The sequence below is a fragment of the Trichosurus vulpecula genome, chromosome 3 (genome assembly GCF_011100635.1).
Source record: "Trichosurus vulpecula isolate mTriVul1 chromosome 3, mTriVul1.pri, whole genome shotgun sequence".
Classification (NCBI taxonomy): domain Eukaryota; kingdom Metazoa; phylum Chordata; class Mammalia; order Diprotodontia; family Phalangeridae; genus Trichosurus; species Trichosurus vulpecula.
Genome location: NC_050575.1, coordinates 127,339,457 through 127,365,803, shown reverse-complemented (window position 1 = coordinate 127,365,803; position 26,347 = coordinate 127,339,457). Strand labels below are relative to the sequence as shown.

The 26,347-nt window shown below is 37.1% G+C and overlaps 1 protein-coding gene across 4 annotated transcripts in view; it reads left to right on the top strand.

Moving 5' to 3' along the window:
• The window catches only part of DENND1A (DENN domain containing 1A), a 697,281-nt gene that overhangs the window by 496,922 nt on the left and 174,012 nt on the right, over nucleotides 1-26,347 (top strand). For all 4 annotated transcript variants that reach the window (XM_036750170.1, XM_036750168.1, XM_036750169.1 and 1 more), the window contains exon 13: nucleotides 10,850-10,975. In XM_036750170.1, coding sequence (XP_036606065.1) covers nucleotides 10,850-10,975 — 126 coding nt within the window. The remainder of the gene's footprint in view (nucleotides 1-10,849; nucleotides 10,976-26,347) is intronic.

Below are 26,347 nucleotides of genomic sequence, written 5' to 3'. Positions count from 1 at the left end.
ATCATCTGCTCTGATCGGACAAAATCTGGGGTGTCTTGCCCATTCGGGGCCTCCATCTTAGGAAAATACATTGGTGAATTAGATTATGTCCAGAAGATGCTAAGTAGGGTTGGGAGGGGGAGTACTGAAGATCATACCGTAGGAGGATTGGTTGAAGCAAAGGCATTTTGCCTAAAGAAGACATAAGAGGATTTAATTGTTAATTATGAAGTATTTAAAGGACTGTCATAGGGAAAAGGTTTTAATCTTTGTTCTTCTTAGGACCAAAGACAAAACATGGAGTAGATGGTAGAAATTACAAGGAGGTGTATTTAGTCTTCAGTCAACCTTCTAACAAACACAACTGTCCCATCATCAGATAGTCAAGCAAAGGCTAAATGGATCCTGTGAGGGATGTTTGTCGAGGATATTTCTGTTAGAAGCAAGAGATTGGATGAAGCAACAAAATGTAATGGAAAGAGTTCTCACTTTAGTGTCAAGAAAAACTTGGTTTCAGATTTCCCCTCCAATACTCTGTGGGCTCGTCATTTTAGTTCTCTGAGCACCAGCTTCTTCAGCTTTAAACTGGGAATAATTATACCTGCATTACCTATGCAACAGGATTGTAGTAAGGAGTAAATCAAATTTGTACAATGCCACCTTAAGGCCACCTTAAGGCACTATATAAATGTTAATAATATTTATCTCATCTTTTTTTATATAGTTCTGGGATGTTACTATTCTGTTAGTATTCTTTTACAGTTAATGTTCTGCAAACTCTTGCACATAAAATAATTCCCCTTTGCAATTGAATAGGCAACGGGGAAGGAGGAAGGGAATAAGTATATAGGGCCTACTCTGTGCCAGATACTGTGCTAAGCACTTTACAAATATTATCTGCTTTGATCCTCACAAGAACCCTGCAAGGCAGATGCTGTTATTATCCCTATTTTACAGTTGAGAAAACTGAGGCAAACAGGGTCACACAGTTATTAAGTGTCTGAGGCCAAATTTGAAATCAGGTCTTGCTGACTCCTGGCCCAATGCTCTTTCCACCGTGCCAACTAGAAACCTGAATAAAAAGTATTATTCTCTAAGTTTCTCTCTTAGTACAATGGGGATGATATGTACCTCCTCCTATCCCTGCATAATTTTCAACTTAGTTGGGTGTCTGTATTTTGAAACTTTTTTCATTGACCATAACTTGTTGACTATGAGTATTCACTTTGGTTACATCTATTTAAAATATCATTTTAAAATTTTTGTGGATCTATATTATGCTTGGGTGATTGTGGGTAACAGTTTTGTCTGTAATAATGTTCCAATTCTGGTACACCTTATTTGTTGAATTATCTATTATGTTTTGAGGACTGCATTTATAGTATGGGGGTTTGTTGTTTGTTAGTTTGTGAATGATAGGGAGCTTCTGATAATGTATAATTCTAGGTTCTGTTTTGCTAAGTCTCAAAATCATAGTTTTAGAGCTGGAAGGAATCATAGACGTCATCAAGTCCAACCCCTTCATTTTATTGATGAGGAAACTGAGGCAGAATATAAATCCAGGTATTCTGAGTTTTTGCATCATGCAGTGACATTTCGCGTAATCTCTACCAATTCTTTGCATAATTTGCATTGATAAATAAATCCATAATTTTTCATGGCTGTGACCTAGTCCTGAATTGCCTTCATAAACCCATTTAGTTCCGTAAACAAATCTGGATGATTCAGGCATTTGTTCAGTGCTTCTTTGTTGACATGTTGTTAGTTAAATTAATATAAATGTCACAGCATGGAGGGTGTTTAGATTCACTCTTGGATCTTAACTGTTCATAGGCTCTATCCAGAGAGAAATTATTTTCAGTTACATTGACAAATCCAATGACATAGACATTATCATCCTTTACTTTTTGCTCATTGAAATGATGCCTGCTTGTTCCAAAAGTGTTTCTGTAGGTTTTTAACCTTTTTATCATGTGCTCTGAAAACATCTATCAATTCTGTTATTCCTATTATAATCATTAATATTATCTCTCAGCTTTTTGGGGGAGTTTATATAGAAGTAGTCTGAGGACAAGTCACTTCCCTATTATAATTCTTTAATAGCTAATGTTCTGTAGATTATTACCAAATGACTGTTTTTTGCAACTAAAAAATATGAGCTCACCTGCCTATTGTACATCTCGAACTAGATGTCCCACAGACATTTTAAATTCATGTCCAAAAGCAACCTGATATCTTCCCCATTACATTCCATGCCTCTCCCAAACTGTCCCTTCTTCCTAACTTTCCTGTTACTGTGGAGGGCACCTGCATCCTCTCAGTCACCCTAGGCTCACAACGTAGGTGTCTTCCTCTACTCACTCTCTCTTAACTATATCCAGTCCCATATCCAATCTGTTGCCACATCCTGTCAATTCTAACTTCATAACATCTCTCATATGCCTCCTCTCCTCTGACATTGCTACCACCCTATTGCAAGCTCTCATCACCCAACAATTAGATGATTTCAATAACTTAATGATTGGCCTCCTAGCCTCAGGTATGCAGTCCATCCTCCACTCAGCTGTCAAACCAATCTTCCTATAACACAGGTGTGATCATATAACCTGTATTCATGAAACTCCAATGGTTCCCTATCATCTCCAGGATCAAATATAAAAATTTCCGTTTGGCTTTTAAAGCCCTTCTTCAGCTTTTTTTCTCCTACATTTCCAGCCTTCTAACACCTTATTCCATCCACATAGTCTATGATCCAGTGACACTGGCCTCCTTGCTCTTCCTCACACAAGATACTCCATATCCTGACGTTTTTCTCTGGCTGTCCACTATGTGTGGAACACTCTCCTTCATCATTTCTGCCTCCTGGCTTCCATGACTTCCTTCAAGCCTCAGCTAAAATCTCACTTTCCACAAGACACCTTTATTAATCCTCCCATAATACTAGTGCCTGCCTATATTATCCTGTATATCCAGTTTATCCTGAATGTATGTCATTTGTACAGAGCTGTTTACATTTTGTCTCCCCCATTGGACTGCAAGCTCCTTGAGAGCAGGGACTGTGTTTTACCTTTCTCAGTACTTACAACAACGCCTGGTACATTATAGACACTTATTGTTTGTTGACTTGACTTGAGCTGCAGACTCACTAAGAACATCTTCGGAAAAACTCCAGTAACAAACAGGATGATGGGGATGATATATGCCTTGACCTGAATTGGTTTGAGTTTTTTCTGCCAAGTATCTATATTTTTATAATTGTTATCTAACATGTTGTTGTTGTTATGTTATCACTTTTATTCTTATTTTTTTTCATAAGGTTCAGGTAGAAATGGTGCAAAGACCATCCTGCTATTGTTCTCTATTTAGTGTTCCGCATACTTTTGCACAAATAGATAAAATAACTGCTTTTTTGTAATTGAATAATAATATTGAGATATAAGCTTATCTTTTTTTGTTTGCTTTTTTTGTTTTTTGAGGAAGGAAGGCAGGGCAGTTAAGTGACTTGCCTAAGGTCACACAGCTAGTAAGTGTGTTGAGTGTGTGAAGCCAGGTTTGAACTCAGGTCCTCCTGACTCCAGGGCCATTGCTCTACTCACTGTGCAGCCTAGCTGCCCCATAAGCTCATCTTATGAAGATTAATTGAAAGCATCCTCAAGACTATTCCAGTAGCAGACAGAGATGACTTACACCTTGTCCTATTCCTACACTGTTTTAATTTCTTCTACTGTGTTTTTATATTTTGAAAACCTTTCTTTCATTGTAGTTTCCAGTTCATGAGTATTGAGTATAGCAAGATCTAGTAAAAATATTATTCTTAAAAATTTTTATGGATCAATGTTAAAGCCAAGTGATTGCGGACAATAGGTTTTTTTTGTCTAATAGTGTCTTGGTCCCAATATAGTTTATTTGCTAAATTTTCAAGGATATTTTGGGGTTTGCATTTAGCCTAAATTGATAGAGACTATTGCCTCACTAGGAAGTTTATTATACCAATAAAATCAAATGTCCAGCTAGGTGGTACAGTGGATACAGCACCAGGCCTGGAGTCAGAAAAACCTAAGTTCAAATCTGGCTTCAGACACTAGCTGTATGACCCTGGGCAAATAACTTTAACCTCTGCCTGAGTTTCCCCAACTGTAAACTGAGTTTCCTCAACAGTAAAATGTTGTTAATAAAAGTACCCACCTCTCAGGGTTATTGTGAAGATCAAGATTTGGAAAGTGCTTCATATAGTGCCTGGCATATAGTAGGCACTTAAATAAATGTGTATTCCCTCTTCACCTCCATCCCTATTTGTAGTACAGAGATTTGTTGTCTGTTACTTTACAAAAGATAGTAAGCTTTAGGTATAGAATGGTAACCCTCTGATCATGTCTTTCTAGGTATCCAGTAGATGCTAAATTTTTGCAACTTGCAGTGATATGTTGTATAGTTTCTACCACTTCTTTGTATAATCTATACAACCAGTAAGTCTAGGCTCCTTAAGGATAACCTTTCTGTAAGTTCTGGTGGCAACAATCCAATTATGATCTGTTTTTATAAAGCCTCCTGTTTCTATGGCTGCAAGACTCTCATTTGTTGTACACTTCTTTCTCAACTTATTGTTGGCACAGTTCATTGGATGTCACCCATGAAACACCTTCAGGTTTCATTCTGGGATGTTAGCTGTTAGGCTGTTAGGATGTTAGGCTCTGTCCAGAAACAAACTGTTTGTGGTTACTTTCAGAAATCTAGTGGCATATACCTGTTGTTAACCTTTACTGTTATTTTGTGAAGTGGGGAGTCTGTGTTCCAAATGTATTTCTGTAGATATTTAACTTGTTTGTCATATGCTCTTTTTTTCTATAACAACCTTGGGATATTGAGCCCTCTGTTTCATTAATATTATACAGGTTTTTGTTTGGATACCTTCTAGATCTACTGTCATCCAAATTTACCATTCCAAAAGTATATGTTGAGTGGTATTATGTAGGTGTTAATTGCTCTAAATGTGTTCTTCCTTCTAAGCTGTGACTTCAAGATACTAGTCAAACTCTTAACATATGTAGCCACAGCTTTCTCCTTGATAGCCTAATTCTCAGTGCATCAGTCCTGGAAAAATCCAGGTATTTGTATTACTTTGATCCATTCATTTAATTTTAATCCATATTCAAGTCCGAAGTATTCAGTCTTTAATCTCATTTGGCACATGTGAAGAGTTTTATAATTACAGAATCCAAGTGATATTTTTATATCTTTGGAGAAGGTTTCCATATGATGAAGTTACTATTTAGTGTGTTTTTCAGTGAGTAGACCCATATACCTTGATGTTATCAATTTACATCAAGTGATTGAGACTGTTTTGGTCTTTGACTTGAAGGCTTTGCTCAGTTCCATTCAGAACTAGAGCAGGCCTAAATTATATCCCCCAAAAGGCCACATTTTATATTAATTGTTTCTTACTTTACTGTGTGCTTTAAATAGACAACAGTTTTCCGTGTGGAACATCAGATATCCTAGTATTCTCACTAGGTTTGGATCTATTTTATATATTTGCAGTACATGACTAAACATGAGTGTGGAACTGAATCAAAGGTTTTGTACTAATCAATAAAGGTAGCATAAATGTTACAGATTTTTTTTTGAGCAGCTTATTCAGTAATCACCAAATCCATAATGAATTCCTTTGGGTCTTTTTGAAATACTATTTTTGTCTCCTTTACCAATATGTAGTTTTAATTTGTGTTTATGGGTTGTTGAGGGTTCAGGGGGTTAGCAGTACCAGCTGTGAAAGCATTATATAAAAAGTAAGATTTTATGTGATGTTCTAAGTTTTGCAAAGCCTTTAACATGTTATCTCATTTGATTTTCACAATAACCCTGTGAAACCTCCATTTTATAGACAAGAAAACTAAGTCTGAGAAAGGTTAAATGACTTGTCCAGGGTCACACAGCTAATAAATGACTAAGACAGGATTTGAACTCAGGCCTCCCTGACTCCCAAGTCCAGGGTTTTGGCCACTGGCTTCCTCATAAAGTATACACATATATAATTGGCCTATATTTGGAGGAATCAATATTATTCTCATCTTGTATAATAAGTACATAATGTCTTTAGTTAAGGAAAATGGGATTGAGCTTATGAGAGAGGGAGCTAGTAAACTGCTTTCCTAATAATTCATGTACCACTATGAGGCATTTACTTAGGCATGCCACTTTCCGTTTTTATAGAGAAAGTAGAGTTTGTCGTTTCACTTGATATAATCGTTCTCTTTCATTATAACAATGTTTCACACTTGATGCAATTTAGCTCTTGCAACCAAAAAAAAAAAAAAGGATTAGAACTTCCCATCTTCCTTTTGGGTTTCTTCCTGGCCTCTGATTTTTTTTACTTAGTTTTGAAAGCTCTGTAGTAAAGTTTGTGATTGATGTTCAATTGTTTATTTTGTTCTTCATGTTGTTTTGACTCTTGTATCTTTACTCTGTTCACTTTATTTCTAATTGCTGATTAAATGACCCTATATTTTCTGACATGATTTTGTTTTCTGGATTCCATACAATATGTTTCCTTTGTTGTTTACATTTTTAGGCAGTTTGGTGTGCAAGTTTTTTATTGTAAGAACCAACTAGATATTTATGTAATCCTCTACTGCCTTTCTGTAGAGCGTCAGTAGCTCCAATTATTTCTTGTACGGTCATGTTTGGTACATATCCACATTCCTTTATTTCTATGGTTCTCAATAAGGATGAATTAATGAATTATGAAGCATTAATTAAGTGGTTACTATGTACCTGCCATAGTTCTAAATGTTGAGGATTCAGCTACAAGGTGGACGTAAAAGCTTGAAAGTCCCAAGGGTGCTATTGTGGGGCAGATAACAAGGCCCAGAGGATCACTGGGTTTACATCAGTACACTGTATAACAGTGTTGGGGGGAATCTGGAAAGTCTTAGAGCAAGGCAGATAATGAGACTAGGAGGACCTGAATATGTAGCTGTAGGTCAGGTAGAAAAACCTGCTGATCTTCTATCACATTGGAAGGATGGGGATTCCCATTTCATCCAAACTATGAGCTGTCAAGCAGCCCAGATGGATTCTGGATGTCCTGGGCTGAGGGAAGGAGTGAGAGGGGAAGGGTATCCCTACTGGTGGAAGATATTCTCACTACTTGAAGGGAAGGCTGGGAAAATGCTATGTTACTGCAGCAACAGCTGTCTCATAAACTAGTGTGATGCTTTTATACTTTGTGTCACATACTGTGAAAGAATGTTTTCATTCATCATTGCCATAGCAGATAAACCAGCTTTTAAAAATTACTTTTTTTGTATAGTTGGTCTGCTAGTTAGATTCATGCTGTCAAACTCAAAAAGGACTTTTTGGAATTCCAATTTAAGTAGGCCTATCTCCTTTTTTAAAATAATTTGCAATATTAGCAATATTTTTACATTTATTTCATTATTATGTATAATTTCAGGCGTTTGCTCTAAGTAATCTCAGGTTCTTCAGTTTTTCTTTAGATTTTAGTAGCTCCTTTATTTTATTTCATGGCATCTAATCTAGGCTTAGAGATAAAATTTGTTTTCTTGTTTAATGATTGTTCTTCACTGGTTGCTAATACATTGCTGTGGGGCTAAAAGTATCATTGACAGAAAGCTGTATGAAGCCCTTTCTTATAACTAGTGAAATTTGTTTATAGATATAGTCATACTGCATAATGGGACTATTCATATTTTAGTCCATTTCAAGCAATTCCATTCTACTTTAATTCCATGTGCTAGTCACTTGATCAGCAAGATGAAGAATTAGACATTTTTTCTAATCCTCACAACCTTTCACACTTCTCCAAAATAGTAATTATACAAAGTGATTGAGTAGTTTCAGCTGTCTTCACCAAGAATCCTAACAAGGTAAAAAACAAACAAAAAAACTGATGAACCGCAGAGAATGCTAATCTTTAATCCCTAACTTCCTCACTCAGCAATCCCTTCTTCTGCAGCACTTTGGCAGGACTTCGTAATCCTACCCAAGGGCTTGCTACACAACTGTACCAGAATTTATGACCTATATAGCAGACAGAATTGCCAGAATATAAAAGCTCGAATCCATGGCAGCAAATCTCAGTGAAGAAACATAATAGGAATGCAAATGTACAGAAATTAAAGACAATCTCAAGAGAAGCAAAAAAAAAAAATAGCTAAAAGAACACATAATTTCCGCATAAGCAAAACATACTAATCACAAAGATAAGCTGTATAGCCAAATTAAGGATTATAAGTCTTCCCAAAGAATACAAGAGGTGGGGGTGGGGAAAGAAGACCATAATATGAACACCATAATATGAAAAATAATACAAGAAAGCTGCCCAGAACTTCTAAACACAAAAAAGAAAATTCCAATCATAAGAATTGCCTCCAGAAGGGGGTTGGGGAGAAAACCTATGTTTCAAATACCAAGACAAACTTGAAGTGGTTAAATTTAATAATTTAAATGACAAACAAGTTGTGCAATTGCCCAATAGAAAGACCTTTAAATATAAAGGAAAAGAAATTCAAGTAACGCAAGACTATTCTGTATCCACCAAAAACTGCAGGAGGAAATAGAATAATGTTTTCTGAAGAGGAGAGAAACTCAGGAAGCAATACAAGGTGACATGTTCCTGCCAGCCTGCCTAACCATAAATGAAAAAAGGTTAACTTTTAGTTTTTTAAAAAGACATTCAAAGTATTCCTAGTAAGAAAATCAGACCTGAATAAATTATTTATTTTTCAAGCATCCTAGACAATAGAAATACAAGAAAAGTAAACAAATAGGCTACCTGTCTCTGACTATCTCTGATCATGCGTGTAGGAAGACTCTTCTGGAGTGGCGTTGGCTTTACTGGCAGCCCCTGGCCCCTGTTTCCTACTGTCCTTGGCTGATTCTTTCTGTAGTTCTAGAATTGAAGAAATTTCTTATTATAGTTTCTCATTAGAGTTCTTGATAATTTTTCATTCTGGTGGGAAATTAAGGGTTAAAGTTCAAAATGGAAATAAATAATAAAAAACAAAATCAGAGAATCCAACTAGATAGTTTTCTAAGGTCCCTTACAGCTCTAAATCAGTGATCCGGTGTACTTTGCACATAATAATGATATTTTTCTTATCCAATCTAGATGTCTGTCTGTCTGAAGCCCATCTTGTGGTTGCCATTTTCTCTAGAAGTATCATAAATAATAGCATGAACTCCTTCCATTTGAGCCAGACTTCACATCTTACTCTTAGGATTCTTCCTGTCTTCTTGGCTGTTATCAACTTCTGTTTGTCTAAGTTAATCATATTGACAAGATTGACAGCACATTCCATTCAGCATTTACCAACCCAGTCTTGGTTGAGACTTGGTCTCTATCCATGTAGCATTACATGGCATCCTAGATTTAGACTCAAAAATCTCAAGCCTCAGTTTCCTCATCTGTGAAATGAGTAGGTAGAGCTAAATGATCTTTAAGGTAACTCCTTTCTCTGTCTATATGTTTAGGTCCCTTCTTCTGTCTCAAATTGAAATAGTGACTGCTGTACTACTTACTCTCTAAGGCATGTGAGGAGAGTACCAAAAAACTATAGAGCATGGTAGAAATAGGAGCTCTTATTCTGTAGGTGAAACAGGTAAAGCTGTGACGGGATTTAGCCATGTATTAGACCCATTAATAAATCAACAAAAATATATTAGATACCTAGCAGGTATAAGTAATACAAAGATAAAAATTAAACAATCATAAACTTAAAAGAGCTTATATTCTTATGTGGGAGACAACATTTATGTATAAGAGCATATAAAGAGAATAAATGCAAGGTAATTTTTAATTCAAGATGATGAGCTCACCAAGAAAGAGAAGAGAATGCATAGAACAGAAACTCAGAGAACACCCATACTGAGGGGGTATAATATGAATAACGGGCCAGCAAGGGAGACTGAAGAGTGTTTGGACAGGTAAGAGAAGAACCAGAAGATAGTAATGGCACAAAAACCCAGAGAGGAAGATAGAGCAGATAAGAAGCATACCCTCCTTAACCCTGTGGTCAACAGTGTCAAATGCAGTGGAGAGATCAAAAAAGATAAAGGCTGAGAAAAGTCCATCATATTTGGCAGCTAAGAGACCACTGGTAACTTTGGAGAGAGTCATTTCAATTGGGTGGTGAGATTGGAAACCAGATGGAAGAGGAGTAAGGGGTGAGTAAGAGGAGGGAAGTGGAGGAATTGGGTGTAGATAGCTTTTTCTAGGAATTTGGTTGAGCAAGGGAGGAGAGATATAGGACAGTAGTTTGTGGGGATAGTAAAATCTAGTGGCTTTGAGGGAAGGAAATTAAGTTTTTTCTTTAAGATTAGAAAAACTTAAGCATATTTGTGGGCAACATGGGAGGAACCAATAGATAGGGACCTGAAATCTCATTTCATCATGGCTCTCCTAAGAAAGAATAGTCTTGTGAAAGTAGCTCAAGGTCTGCTACTTAATACACAAGTGACCTTAATTCATTTAAGTTCTCTGGCTCTCTGTTTCTTCAGCTGTTTAATGAAGGGGTCAGATAGATGACCTAATAATTATGTAAGCTTCTTGAGGGCAGGATCTGTTTTTTTGCCTTTCTTTTGAATTCCCAGCATTTAACACAATGTCTGGCAATAGTAAGCACTTAATAAATGTTTGTTGACTGACTTCAGTTTCTCCTAGCTCCAACATTCTATGTGCCAAGGTCCCTTTGAGTTCTGATACTCCACAGTTCTATGAAGTGTGTAGAATCCATCCTTTTGGTGATACCTTTGATCTTTCAGAATATCACTAAGAAATTGTCAGTCACCCAGGGTTTTTGATCAAGGCTTTTGACCAATGGACTTATGCCTCCTTTTTCTTTACTGACAGGTTTCTTCATTGAAGAACAGGCTAAAGAAGGTCTCTACCACAACTGGGGATGGTGTTGCCAGAGCCTTCCTAAAGGCACAGGCTGCTTTTTTTGGAAGTTACAGGAATGCGTTGAAGATTGAACCTGTAAGTAGACTCTTGACAAATCTATATCCTAACATTCAGTCATGGTTGAAAGACTCACTTGTGATAGGGGCCATGGGAAATTCCCAGAATCCCCCTGACCCTTGAGTAAAGATAGAAATTAAGTATACCATTTTCTGAGCCAAGGAGTCAGGGCTTCCTGCCACATACTTTGGCTCTTTGATGGATATATGATTTCTCTGTTGTCGGAACTCTCTCCTCTTGTGCAGACTACAACTCTCCCATAACCTTTTTCTCCATGTTTTTCTATAAATCATCCATCTTAAATGCTTCCAATCCTTTGGAGAACTTCCTCTCATTCTTTTAGGATCTTCCGGGATCAAGTGGACCTCCACTGTCTCTTTTTTTCCCCTTCTATGACCCACTCTTTTTCTCCATGTTTCACTGCAAGTTGTCAGCAGTCATCTTTTTATTTCCCTTTGTATCATTTGTAATGTTAATTCTTCTAAGACTGCAGTGTTCCAGTGTTCATAGCCATATAGCATCAATAGGAGAATGCTGTTGTTTAAGAGAAGGACTTTTGTGGCATCAAACCATTTGAGATCATTGAAAGCACACTGTATTTTCCCCAAATACAGTTGATTTGCTTCTCCTGTTCAGTTCTGTGCCTGGTTTATTATCCATTCACATTGCCTGTTTAAGATACATGTATAAAGTATAAATTGATTGTTTCTTAAATAATTTAAATTCTGCCATGTTTATTTACTAAGCTCCTTCCTTATTTGTGTAGAACACTGTGTTAGGAACTAAGGAAGATAGATACAAAGGTAAAACTAAGTACCAATCCATGTACACTAAGCCAGATTCTCCCATTGAAGAAATTACAGTAATATTTGGGAGAAATAGATGAAACAACCATAGCCCATCTTACTTCCTTAACTGATTTCTGAGAAAATATTATTTTGATTAAAACACTTTAGAGGTCAGTTAGTTCTACAAAGAGGAATTTTTAGAAATGAATTCAACTAACATCAGTTAAGCACTTACTGTATACAAAGCACTATGTTATGTGCTAGAAGAAAAAGATAGAACATGGGCTTTACTCTCAAGGTGCTTACATTCTAGTAAGGGGAAAAGGCAAGAACACACATAACTATGATATAAAGGAGAGTAAGATAATTGCAAAAGAATTGTGGTCCAAGTGTTCTGGGAAATTTGAGCACAGGAAGATCACTTTCATTGTGGGGCTAGAAGGCTTTGTGAAAGATGTGGCAGCTAAGGTGGCCCTTAAAAGAAGTGAAAATATATCTATCTATGAAGTTCGGGGAAGGGGGCAGTGATGAGGAAAGAAAAGTGTTGATTTCAAACACACAGAATAGTGAGAACAAAGACAAGGTAAGAATAGGAAATAGAAAACAATCCAGCTTAGCAATAATGTAGAAGACATGAAAGTAGTATAGGATGAAGCTAGAAAGGTTATAACAATATTTTGGAGAGTTTCAAATTCCATTATCAAAAAGTTATCATTTTTTGACAGATGACATAAATGGACATTTGATTTAATGACGTTACAGGAGTAATGTCATTACAGCAGTTTTGTTATAATGACATAACTGCAAAATCATTTTGTTTGGGTTATTCTGATGTAAGCCTGTACACAAATCACTGCATTGTAACATAATATTGAAGTCACCAAGAAAGGCTTCTCAGAGTATGTAACTGAATCTGGGCCTTAAAGGATATAAGGAATGAGAGACTGAGAGACAGAGGATTTCAGATGTAGGAGATGGTATGAGTAAACGTCTGAAGATGGGAAAAGACAGTGAGTTGAAGAAACTTTTGTCAAGTTGGGCAGGAGGCTAGTGTCTATGAAGTTGAATAAAGTGAGATAATGTTAGAAAGTTGAATTGGAGTCACATTGTGGGACGCCTAGAAGTCAGGCTAGCAGTGATAAAAACTGACATGGTGGAGTCACAGATGCTGATCAGAGCTGACCTAGGAAAGTTGTTATTGTCCCTGAAATGAAACCATTTATGTGCATCTAAGTGAAAGAGAAACCACAGAGGCCTCCATTGCTGATTGTTCCACCTGGTTGTTAGGAGGTAGATAACTACCAGGCAAACAGGTGATTCAGGAACCATTCTAGTGGCCACTTTGTATTATTAGGGATGAAGTGTTTACCTTGGTACATCTGGTTTCATAACTAATGAGCAGGCCTGACCTTGCCAGGCAGAGGCTTCATTCAACCATTGGGGTTTATGAAGTATTTTCATAGCATCTCATCATCACAGCAATACAGCATTTAAAATCTTAGGGATGCCTACCAAGGGCAAATAAGAGATCCAGTAAACCAGGACTGAAAGACCCAAGGTTGCCCTCAGGCTTCTGCTTTTACAGAGGATTCAGGTTTCAATTTTATCTCCACCTATCATTACTTTACCTCCTAGACATTTGCAATCATATCTCCAATCCAGTGTCTTGGTAGTTTATTGCTGAGAATCATTTAGAGACAAGGGCACTATTGATATTAGTTCTTTGATAGATACTTGGTCTAGTGCCTTCCATTTATAAACAAGGAATTTAAAGGCTAACGGCCTCTATTTTTGTTCTAAGGTAACTTCAAGCTCAATCATTTTGTGTTCCAGTGTGCCTGCCAACTCTACTATCTTGTGTCCTTACATGGCATGTCCTAAAACCCATTCTTGCCCTGTATTTTATTAATCTGTGTTCTGAAATATTTTCTTCTCTAACAGTCAACAAGTTCTATGGACTTACAGATGTATAGACATTGTATGAATATGTATTGGCAAAAACAAACAAATGCCATCCCATCCAAAGACTCGTGTGTTTCCTCTGTCTGTCAGAGGAGAGGGCATTTCCAAATAATGAATGTGCATTGTCTATTTATGGGTTACTCAGAGGAACATCAGGTGTGAAACCCAGGAAAATATAAGTAGGGCCAACTTCTTTCTTCTCCATACAAATGACAAATCTAAAACCCTCCTGGCAGCCCAATGTGGGGTGGAAAAAAAAAACTCCTGTATCCATGTCAAGCGGTTGCCCAGACTTCCGTTCATTTATTTGGGCCTTTCTTGCTCTCTGACACGCCTCCTTGCCTGTTGCCAGGCAACTCTTAGAGTAGCAGCGTGTGTGCAGCTCTGATGGGTGTAAGAGATTAACTGGTTAAGACTGGGGGGTTTTATGGCTAGAAGGGGCAGGAAGAGACAAATAATTTAATTGTTCATCTGCAAATCATGTCACCTTCAGTTTTGAAGACAGAGCTGTAGGTGAGAGGTCTAAATTTTTGGGAGTAGAGAGTGGGGGGCCGGGGGACAATCAGTTTCTTGAATACTCTAAAAGATAGGCAGTACTGTGAAATGAGTTTCTCCTTACTGGAATTTTCCAGGCAGAGGCTAGATGACCTTTTTAAAACTAATCAATCAATTAAATTAGTAGGTGCTTACTATGTACCAAGCACAGTGGTATGGCTGGGGATACACAGACAGAAATGAAGCTGTCTTTGCCTTCCAGGGGCTTACATTCTCATCCCATCACAATAGACAACATGTGTATAAGCACACATGTACAAATGTATATATGTGCATGTACACATGTTACATATATGTGTGCATGTGTACATATAAAATAAATATAAGGTAATTTGCAGGGGAGATACTAACAGCTAGAAGGCTGGGGAATGGCCTCATGTACAAAGTGTCATGAGTTTGAAAGAAACTAGAGATTCTAAGGGGCAGAGTTGAGGACAGAGGACATTCAAAGCATAAAGGGATAGCCTATGCCAAGGCACAGAAAGGAGAAATGGTAAGTGGAGTATCATTGTGTAAAAACAAGAAGGTCAGCTTGACTGGACCAAAGACTACATGATGGAAGTAATATGTAATAAAGCTAGAAAGGTAGGGTGCTGCCAGGTTGTGAAGGCAGCTAGATGGTGCAGTGACTAGAGTGCTTGGCTCAGAGTTAGGAAGACCTAGCCTCAGACACTTATAGCTGTGTGATCTTGGGCAAGTCACTTAACCTCTGTTTGCCTCAATTTCTTCAGTTGTAAAATGGGGAGAATAACAGCCCTTACCTGATAAGGTGGTTGTGAGGATCAAGTGGGAGAATTTTTGTGCCAGGCACTGTAAGGGCTTTACAGATACTGACTGTCATTGCTAGACTGAGCCATCATCATTGCAGGAACAATATGTGCAGAAGAAATACTTGCACCTCATTGGTCACCACTTGCTCTTCGTACCTTCTAACTAGGATTGTGTCCTTGACATGGCACACATATTAGGAAGAAGTGACCATTTTAGGGGAAAAGAGTCCTAAGGGTTTTCTATCACTCTGAAATTTGGTGATACTTAGGTAGTTTTAAGCATATAAACCATAGCTTAAGAATACTTCTAAAGATTTGTGATTTCATTGTTACTCGTCCTTAATCTAACAAAAAAAAATTGAAATGCCTCCATATTATAGTAGATCTTTAATGATTTGCTGTGGTAAAAAAAAAAAATTCATTTCCCAGTAAATACTATTCTGGGTATGAACTCCTCTGTATCTTAGTTGGGTACAGGAGATAAACTCACAGTCCATGGCCAAGCACATTCTTAAAGATTGTCTAGCTTGGAGTGAGCTATTACATCTTGCACTCTAACATAACACCAGTCACCTGCACGTCACAAGGCAGTCCAGAGGTAAATGGTACTGGGAGGTTTTAAGAGGAGAGTGTCCAAATGAAAGCCAGATATCTAAGTGAAAATAAAATAATAATTTTCTTACAGTTAAATAAGCTGACTTTAGAGGTAATGAGCTTCCTATCACAGGTGGCAATCAAGCTGCAGCTAAAGAATAGCAAATGGATTCCACTATAGTTAAAGTGCTTTGTAGGTTGGACTGGATGACTTCCAATGCCCTTTCTAGCTCTGAATCTAAAATTCCGTGAGTCAAAATAGAAAGTGTAACATGCTAGACATTGAAGGGATATAATTTCACTTAGTTAAATGATTTCAAAATACATCTTTGAAAATGGAATGTCCTTTGATAGAGTACCCTCACCTACTTTTCTGGGATCCAAGAACATAAATCAGCTTTTGTGATGCTTAAAGGTTAAAACTGCGGGATTCTTCACACTTGAAAGGCTGCCCCTAGTGTTTTGGCATGCATAGCTTTCATGTATTATAAATATAAATAAATTTATATTCAGTAGTTTGTTTTCTTCTCCAAAGTTAACTACTATCTATAGTGATCCTTAGGAACCAGCATGGGTTCATTATAATAAGTCAGACCAGAGAAAGCCCATTTCTGTTCTTGAAAGAATACTAGATGAGTAGATAAAGGAATACTGTAAATATATTAGACCTGGGTTTCAGCCAGTTATTTGACAAACACCCTCATGATATAATTGTAAAGAAGCATATAAGTTGGCAGGTTTAGACAACTAGGAGAATTAAGAACTAGTTGAGCCACCAAACCCAAAGAATACTTAATCATAGCTCAGTGTCAGCTGAAAGGGTTGTAATGCTAGGACTTTGTTCCTTGAGCCTGTCCTATTCAAAATTGTTATCAGTGACTTGACTGAGAACATAGATAATATGCCCATTAAATTTGTGAATGATAACATGGGAATGGATAGCTAATATGTTGGTTCACAGAATTGGGAGCAAAAACATCTCAGCAGACTAAGGTAATGAAACAAGTCTAAAAAGGGGAAATTTAATAAATGTAAATTCCTACATTTGGGTTAAGAAAGTCACTTTTTTTGGCACAGAGATTCTAAAGGAAATTCATGACCTCTGAACTCCGTAGTCTAAGAGTTCCAACTCTGAGAGTCTTCTAGGCCTAATTCAGTTCAACATGCATTTATTAAATACCTTCTATGTATAAGGCATTTTGTTCAGTGATGGAGTTACAAAGACTACAGTCTACAGGAATTCTTATACTAGTGGGAAAATATCCTTTATAATTTTTTATAGTTCATAATTTGAGAGCTTTAATTTCACATAGGTGACAATAATAACTGACATTTATAAATCACTTTGTATTTTCAAAATGCTTTGAAGGCTCCTTTAGAGCCTTACAACAATCCTACGAGGTTGGTAGTGGAAGTAGTAAGTGATATACCCATTTCACACATTAAAGAATTAAGACTAAGGAGGTCTAATCAGCTGAAGAACTAGGCCTAAAATTCAGATGTCCTCATACCAAATCTAGTGCTCTTTGGAGTGAACTTTGAAACTTAGCAGATATGTGATCATGGGCAGGGTACTTTATGACTTTAAATCTCTCTTTCCTCATCTGTAAAATTTGATTAAGGATATTTGTACTTACTACCCCACAGGATTGTTGTCAAGAAAGCTCTTTGTAAGCCATAAAATACTATTGAAATCTGAAAAGTTATTATTATGCCAAGTTGTAGGCTTGAAGTCTTTATCTACTTTCTACAAGAATGATTTCCATAAGGTCCACAACTCACTTCAACTTGAGGGTATTTTAACTAAAGAAAAAGAAAATTTAAAAAAAACCCAACTCTTAAGCTGTTTCCTTTTAAAACCCAATTTCGCTAATCGGCAGTGTTTCTTGACAAATGCAGGTTGAACTAGCATCATTTGTAAATATTGTTGCCGGGGGAAACTGTCAAAATTTATTACATTCTTTTAGAAACATTCATTTAATAGATAATTTTAATTGCCTAATACTTTGTTGTTTAAATATTTGATATTTATAGAGGTAATTGGATGAAAAAAGTTAAGTGCTTAGAAATGTGTCACTCAGTATTCTTTCTCCTGGGGTGACACCTAGTGGTTAGCTCACTTTGTAGCATTGAATTTACTCTGTCTTTTAGAAGATCATAGACTTAAAATATTAGAAAGGAAGGTACGTTAAAACATACAATGTTAGAGCTTAAGAAACTTAGTGAATAGAATGTTAAAACAAAGAACATAATATGTCAGGGGCGGAAGGGCCTTAGACTATACAATGTGAGAACTGGAAAGCGTCTTATAAAATAGAATGTTAAAGCTAGAGGTGGAAAGTGACCTTTGAATTCATCTAGTCTAAATCCCTCACTTTACAATTGAAACAACTGAGTGCCAGAAAAGCTAAGTGATTCTCTAAGGTCACATAGTTGTTAAGTTAGAGATCTGATACTTAGTACCAGGTTCTCCAACTCCCAAACCCAGTATAACTTCCATCTCCATTTATACTACCAGACTTTTTAATTATAGTAACTTTCAGGAAAAGAAAAGTAAAATGATGTTGGAAAGTACACAGTGGGTCTGGCTAGGGATCCTTCCTAGCCTTAATCACCTAAACATTTGATTTCCTTGACTTTCCCCTTATCAACTAACAGTTGACAACCGATTCCTTTTCATTTAATATTTTTATCAGCACAACTAAAGATAACATTGGTCTGAAGTACTATAACTTCTTTACTAGCTGTTCTGTGCAAATAGAAAAAAGATCACTTGGATTTTTGTGCCATGTGATTGACTGGGCCTCAAACATTTGACAAAATGGGGAAAAGCTATTGAATATTATTTGGTTATTACAAAAATTCAGAGCTTTAAAATGTCCATCCTGGAACTGAGATAATCAGAAATTCAAGTGGCTGGCTGCCTGCTGATTGGCTCCTATGAACATCTTTGAATGTGTTGAAATCTTATTAGCCAGAGCCCTATTATCTTATCAGAGAGCACATGGATTTCTAATTTGATCATTCAGAGGTAGAATATAATTCTAATGGTAGCCTAATATCCTCTCTTGCATTTCTTTTAGTCTCTTCCTATAGTAACAGTATGATACAATGGAAAAATCTGAGGCCTAGATTTACATCCCAGCTGGGACCCTTAATCGCTATGGGTGACAATGGATAATTCAATTCCTCTAGAAAATATGTAGTATAAGGAATATAAAGAGTGCGGGATGTATAGGCTCTAGGTTCAAATCTTGAGTCTGTTTTGACCCTTGTTGGCAATGTGAACTTGGAAAAGTCTTTTAACTTCCCTGGTTCTCATCCTCCTCATCTGTAAAATGAGAAGATTGGACTAGGTAACCTCTGAGGTCCTCTGCACTTCTGAGTCTGTGATCCTTTGTTACTTATCCAAACCTCAGTGTCCCTGTCTGTACATAGAAAGGTTGGACTTCATGATATCCACAATCCTTTTTCGGTTCTAAAAACAATAGGCATAAATTAATAAATATATCTTCAGTACTTTAACAATGCATGATTTCATCAGTGTACTCTCTTCACTGATGCCTCTTGCAACCCCTCCATATTTTAAATGGAATATACCCTTTGTAAATTGCTGGGTAAGATCTCACCTTTGTCTTTTCACATTCTGCTTGGTATTCTATTTATCCGTAGCCTCTCAAAGTTCCCTTCTCATTAGACTTAAGTTTCCTGAACATTTTTCATCTTTCTATACGCAGTATCTACCACAGTGCCTTGTATGTAGTAGGTGCCTAATAAATTTTTATTGAATTGAAGATGTATAATGATGAATTATCTATGTATTTATTATAAGGCATAATAAAAAGATCACAGAACTTTGAGTTAGAAAACCTGAGTTCGAAATTTGTCTCTTATATTTACTACTTCTGTGACACTGAGCAAGCTAGTTCTTTTCTCCAGGCCTCAATTTGCTCCTTTGAAAAATGATTGTACTATTTCCCTCTCAGGGTTAATGTGAAAAAATATTGAGATATAATGGTAGTAAAGCCAGTTTTACTCAGTAAGTGTTATAGAAATAACCATTAGGAAAAAAATTTATGTCTTTAAATGCTTTCATCAACAAAAGAGAGAAAGAACAGATCAAGGAACTGATCTGCATGCGAATTTACAAATGAATTCTATCAAACATTCCAAGAGCAATTAATTCCAGTATTATATAAACTGTAAAATTGGGAAATGGGAAATTCTTCCAAACTCTTTCTATAGTACATATAGATTCTTGATACCTAAACCAGGGAGAAACAAAGAAGAGAAAGAAAACCATAGACCAGTATCCCTAATTAATACTCATCCCAAAAAATTAAATAAAATATTAGCAAAGAGGCTATAATAATGTAGTAAAAAGATTATACACTGTAACTAGTTTGGATTTATGCAAGGTTGGTTCAAAATAAGGAAAACTGTAAATACATAGACCATGTTAAGAACAAAATAATAGAAGCACATGATTATATCAATAAATACTGGAAAAGCTTTTGACAAAACCCAAAATCTGTTTCTGTTTTAAAACAAACACTAGAAAGCATTAATTATGGTTAGCAGTATCTATCATAGATCAAAAGCCAACACTGTATATAATGGAGAAAGCCTAAAGGCCTTCCCAATAAGACAAAGGGTAAAGCAAGGATGTTCCATTATAATTACTATTATTTAACATAGTGCTAGAAGTGCTAGTTATAGCAATAAGATGAGAAAAAGAAATTGAGGAAATTAGCATAGATAAAGGAATAACTGTCACTTTTTGCTATGATATGTCAATCTAGAGAACACAAAAAAGGTCACTGGAAACAATATCTTCAGCAACATTTCAGGGTTATAAACTAAATCCTCATACATAATCCAGATTTCTGTATATTGCTGAAATGTCCATAGTTATTATTGTTATTCTCGGGAAGACAATTACATTCTATACAGGTAAAGATAGAAAATCTGACTTCGAGGTGAGTAAAGTTGATGTGTAGCCTTGTGGAAACATTTTCTGTTTTAGTTAATCAAGATCTACATCCTACCCAACTGAAGTCAAATTCATTCAATGGAGGTGTATTAGTGTTTTATGAAAGTGCTCAGCTGGAGATTTATGTTTGGGTTAGAAATTTGATCTAATGAGTCTCCCTTCAGACATTATTTCCCACAGTTACAATTTATTGGCATTAATAAGTTATTTGTTGGAACCTTTCTTTCTGCCATTTCCCTACTTAGGTACAATATCCCTCGCTTCTCTTGCTCCCAACTATAAATAAGACTGGAAATGTTGAGGTTATCCTGAGGAAGTTTATTATGCGTTTTAATATTTGTATTTCTTCCTTGAAAGTGAGCAGTTAACATAAGTTCAGTGAAAAATATACAGCATCTGTAGAATAAGGAGGTTGGACTGTTTTGTCTCTAACTTCCCTTCTAGCTCTGACATTTTATAATCTATGAAATGTAAAATGCTATGTAAATGTGTTAAAAATTATTAATATCATTCATGGTTTTTGTTTTTATCATTTTCCCTTTTAGCTCTAATGTTTTATGTCCAATACGCTAACAGTTGATTCTTAGAGGTCATCCAAATCTAACATGCTGTGTATTATGTTTTTCCATTCTATGATCTAAGCTACACGTTCCAGATCTAATATTCAGTGATTCTGTGACTTCCTTGAACTTTTAAAGAAGGTACCAAAAACACTAATGCATAGGTGAAATTTTCTCTAGAAATTTAGCTTAGATGACCCCCTGATATAAACATTCACATAAGTGAGTTGACTGGGTTTGTGTGTAAATCAACCAGTATACCACCCATTGCTAACAACTCACCTGCCAGTTAGAGTCTCTCCCATTTTTCCCATCACATTATACAGCCCCCAAGACAGGCACACTATGTAGCACAAAGAAATCATAAGGCGTCAGATACAAAAAACTCCAAAGCGTGTGTCTTTCTGAATTTCACTTATGTTGCAGAGATGCTGAAGGCAGCTTTTGACGCTGAGAAAAAAGCGCTCAAGTATAGTGACATATCTTTCTCACTTTTCTCCCCGGTGGAATTGATGTGCTCCTCTAGAAAACTTAGTTTGGCCAGAGGATAGTGTAGTGTATCTGTATCTTTACATAACCACATTTGAGAGTGCTGACAAGGTATAGAAGGCTTTAAGGGAACATATTACCTGCCTTGAAGTACATGAAGGGATGTCATGTGGGAAAGGGATTGGGATTGTTCCACTTTGCCCCAGAGGGCAGATGTAGGACCAGTGGGTGTAAATTAAAAGGAGACAGATAACAGCTTGATTTAAGGGAGAACTTTCTGACAATCAGAGCTTTCTAACTATGAAACAATCTACCTCTGAGTTCAGTGAGCTCTCCATCCCTGGTGGTATTCAAACAGAGGAAGGATTTAAAGATTGTTGCTTCAGCTGAAGGTTATAAATTTAAGGTCCTTTCCAACTCTGAAGTTTTATGTAAAGCATTTATTTAGTTTTCTTTTGTATACTATGTTTCTTTTCAATAAACTATTGATTATATTAAATTAGGCAGATGTTTTCACGACAAGAATTTTTAAACAGTATGATAGTGATGAGATATTTATGTCATTCCATACATCAAAAAATAATGGTAATTATAATGTGTGTTAAGTGCCCCCCAAAAGTTGTGTGTTTAATATAACTGGGATACTAGGTCTAAACTCAAAGAAGTTTCTTTGTAAATCACCATTGACACTTAGTTTTTCAGTCATTCTATCCCACAAATTTATCAGGTGCCTGCAGTGTAGAGAGTACCATGCTGCACACTCAGGTAGCGGGGGAAGAATATAAAACAAATAACCACTGCCTTTGTCTTTATTTAGCTTGTCATTTAGCAAGGGTGCTAAGATGTGTGCAGAAATAGCTAAGAAAATTGGCACTCCTCTCAGTGGCTGTTCCATATCACTTGGTTTTGGAGTTAGACAACCTAGATTCAAATCCCACTGGACATCTATTGTCTTTGAGACCTTGTAACCTTTGTGACCTTCCTAGACCTTAATTTCCTCATCTAGAAAATAAAAGGATTGGACTAAATGACTTCTGAATTCACTTCTAGCTCTAATTTTATGATCCTCTGCTCTCTTCTTTCTTCAAGCCTCCCATGCCATCCCATGCCACCATCCTTCTTATTCAAGGATCTCACTTCATACTTTATTGGGAAAACAGAGGCCAATAACTGAGGCCCAATCTCAGAATACTTTGATATGTTCCCTTTTATCCATTTTTGCTACAGTCTCTTGCCTCACATATTCAACCCCTCTGTTTATTGCCCTGATCCCATCTCCTCCAGCAATTTTCCCACTTAGTTTTCAGTTCATATTCTCTGATCTTCATTCTCTCCATGTTACTAGTTCCTTCCCTGATATTTACAAATAAGCCTATGTCTCTCCATCCTAAAAGGACTTTCACTTGATTCTACCATTATCTCAGGGTAATATCCTGTATCCCTTTTGCAACCAAACTTCTAGGAAAAAGTTACCTATACATATTGCTTCCACATTCCTTTTACTCATCCTTTGTAGTCTGGCTCCTGACTTGATCACTCAACTGAAATCTCTTAATTGACAAATCCAATAATTTTTTTCTTAGTCTTTCTCCTTCTAGACCTTTCTGTTGACTATCCTGTCAGCCTGGATAGATTGTGCTGATTCATCAGCCATGTGCATCCTTGAACTATGTTCCCCATGGTGGGGTGTTCCCCTTTGCTCAGTGATGGACCCTCTTCTTTTCAGTCTCTGCACCATACTAGAGGGAGCTAGGTAGCACAGTGGATAGAGTGCTGAATCTAGAGTCAAGAAGACCTGAGTTCAAATCGTACTTCAGACACTTACTAGCTGTGTGACCCTGGACAAGTCACTTATATTCTGTCTGCCTCAGTTTCCTCAACTATAAAATGAGGATAATAGTAACACCTACCTTCCAGAAGTGTTTAGAGTATCAAATGAGATAATATTAGCATAGTCCCTGGAAAATAATAGGCAATTAATAAACGGTTGTTTCCTTCCATTCCCTAGATGATTTCAGCAGCTGCCATGGATTCAATTATCATCTCTATGGAGATAATTCCCAAATCTGTATGTCCAGACCTTATCTTTTTCCTAAACCCTAGTCCAGAATCACCAGCTTTCCTTTGGACATTTCCAGGTGTATAGTGCTATACACATCTCAAATTCAACATGTTAAAAAAATTCATTGTATACTTTCCCCTCCCCTCCCCCACCAGAAACCTTCCTCCCCCTTCTCAGCTTCCTTATTTCTATCCAAGATACCACCGTTTCTCCAGGTACCAAGATTTTATAATCTCAGAGTCATCCTCAACATTTTACTCTCCCTTACTCTTTATGTCTGACCAAATTTAGTTGATTTTTACCTCTGTAACAACTCTCACGTCTGTCCCATTCTCTTTCCTCACTCATACATAACTTATTTCATATTGGTCTTCTTGAATCCAATGGCTCATCTCTTTTGTCCAACTTACAAAGAGTTGTGAAAATAATCTTCCTAAAATCACAAGTTTGACCAAGTCACTCCTCTACTTAAGAAGGTCCAGTGACTTTTTGTCTCCTCTATATAAAAAACAAGCTCCTTTGTTTGTTATTTACAGCCCTTCACAATCTTAGTTTAGCCTACTGCTCCAAGCTCATTGCTTACTACTTCCCTTCATCATCTACATTCTAGCCAAAATGTCCCGCTTGCTCTTTCCCACACAAGACCTTCCATCTGTTGCCTTTGTGTCTTTGCCCCCATACGTGGAGTGCACACCTTGCATCTGCTTCTTAGATGCCCCAGCTTCCTTCAAGGCTCAGCTCCACAAGGCCCTTCCTGATACCTGTGTTCAAGTATCTTAAGGGTTGTCATGGGGAGGTGTGATCAGACTTGTTCTTCTTGGACCCAGAGGACAGGTCTGGTAACAATTAGTGTTGGTTCAAAAGAAGCAGATGTTGGCTTAGTGTAAAGAAAGATTTCTTAACAGAGCTATCCAGGAGTAGGATGGTGTGTGCTGGGAGATACTGGGGGCCATTTTACTAAAGGTCTTTTAGGAGATACTGACTGACCTCTGTTTTGGTTATGTCATAAAGAGGATGCTTGTCCAACAGCAAGTTTAACTATGTGGCCTCTAAGGTCCCTCCCCCCACTGAGATCCTGCAATTTAGAGAGATGTTATGGCATAGTGGAAGGAGTGTTAGAGTCAGAAGAACCAAAGGTAAATTCTGACTCACTTGTTAGCAAATCATATCACATTTCTGAGCCTCAATTTTCTTGTTGATAAAAAAAGAAAAAAAGAAGGAAATAAAGTAGGAGAGAAGGGATAATAACGTATGCCAACCTCATGAGGTTGTTGTGAAAGGAAAATGCTTTGTAAACTTTAAGCAGCTATATAAATGTGGTCTGTTGTCCTCTTCATCATCAGTACTCCAGTATCTTCTGCTGCCTCATCATCGAGATTATGAGTCTAGACTGTACTCCCCAAGGCTCTATCCTAGTCCTGCTGTTCTTCTTTTTCTCTCTGACCTCAGCAGCTTGCATAACTTGAACTGTTATCTCTAATGATTTGCCTATGTACATACAAATACACATATATGTGTATGTATACGTGTGTATATATATATATATACACACACACGTATACATGTATAATACATAGACATATACACATACATCTATGTAGTTCAAGTCTCACCCCTAAACTTCAGTCCTTCATCACCAATTAAACATTTCAAATTGGATGTCTTGGTGATGTCTCAAATAAAATTCATTTCCTTTTCTCCCAAACCTACCCATCTTCCACTCTTCCGTATTGCTGAAAAAGACACCATAACTCTTTCAGGCTCCCTAATTTGTAACCTCTGTAACCTTGTTGTCTTCATTTAACCTCATGTGTCCAATCAGTTGCCAAATCTTGTTTCTAGCTCTGCAGCATTTCTTGCATCTGACCTCTTCTCTCTACTCACACAGTCAACACAGTAATCCAGTCTTTCATCAGAACTTGTCTTGATTGTTACAGTTGGTTTTCCTGCCTCACGTCTCTTCCCACTTCAGTTTGTCCTCTGCATTGCTGCCAAACTTGTTTTCCTTAAGCACAAATCTAACCATGTCACTCCTCCCTCACTAAACTTCAGTGGCTCCCTATTGCCCCAAAGGTAAACAGAGCTTATATTTTGTCTTAGGGCAATAGGGAACCACTGAAGTTTATCCCTATAAATTATGATGATTACCTTCAACTAGCCCAACTTAGTCCTGCCTCCTGTTCCCTCATCTTTTCTGGCTTTACTGAGCCTCCACTCAGGTTGTTTCCCCTTCTCTGAAACTACCTGAAACTTTCTAGATAGCCCCCTTTTCTTCAGAACTTCCCGTCTCCCCTACCTCTGCAACTCATCCGGGAACAAGGAAGCATGCAGCAAGGAAGCATGGGGAAGGATTGAGAGTATACTACCCTTTGGGGAATGAGTCCAATAAGAGTACCAGTGGATGGGAGGAGTTCCACTAATGAGGAGACATAGTTAGAAGGTTAAAAGTCTCCAAAGGCGTAAGCAGAGCTTGATGATGTTATGTCCCAGGACTTCTGAAAGTCTGACCCCCAGGCAGTAGATGGAAGTGTGGTAGGGTCCAGCTGCTTTGCCTGACTCCTTCAGAGATCCATTTCCCTCTTCATCATATGGAATATTAAGTTGCTGAGAGTTCAGA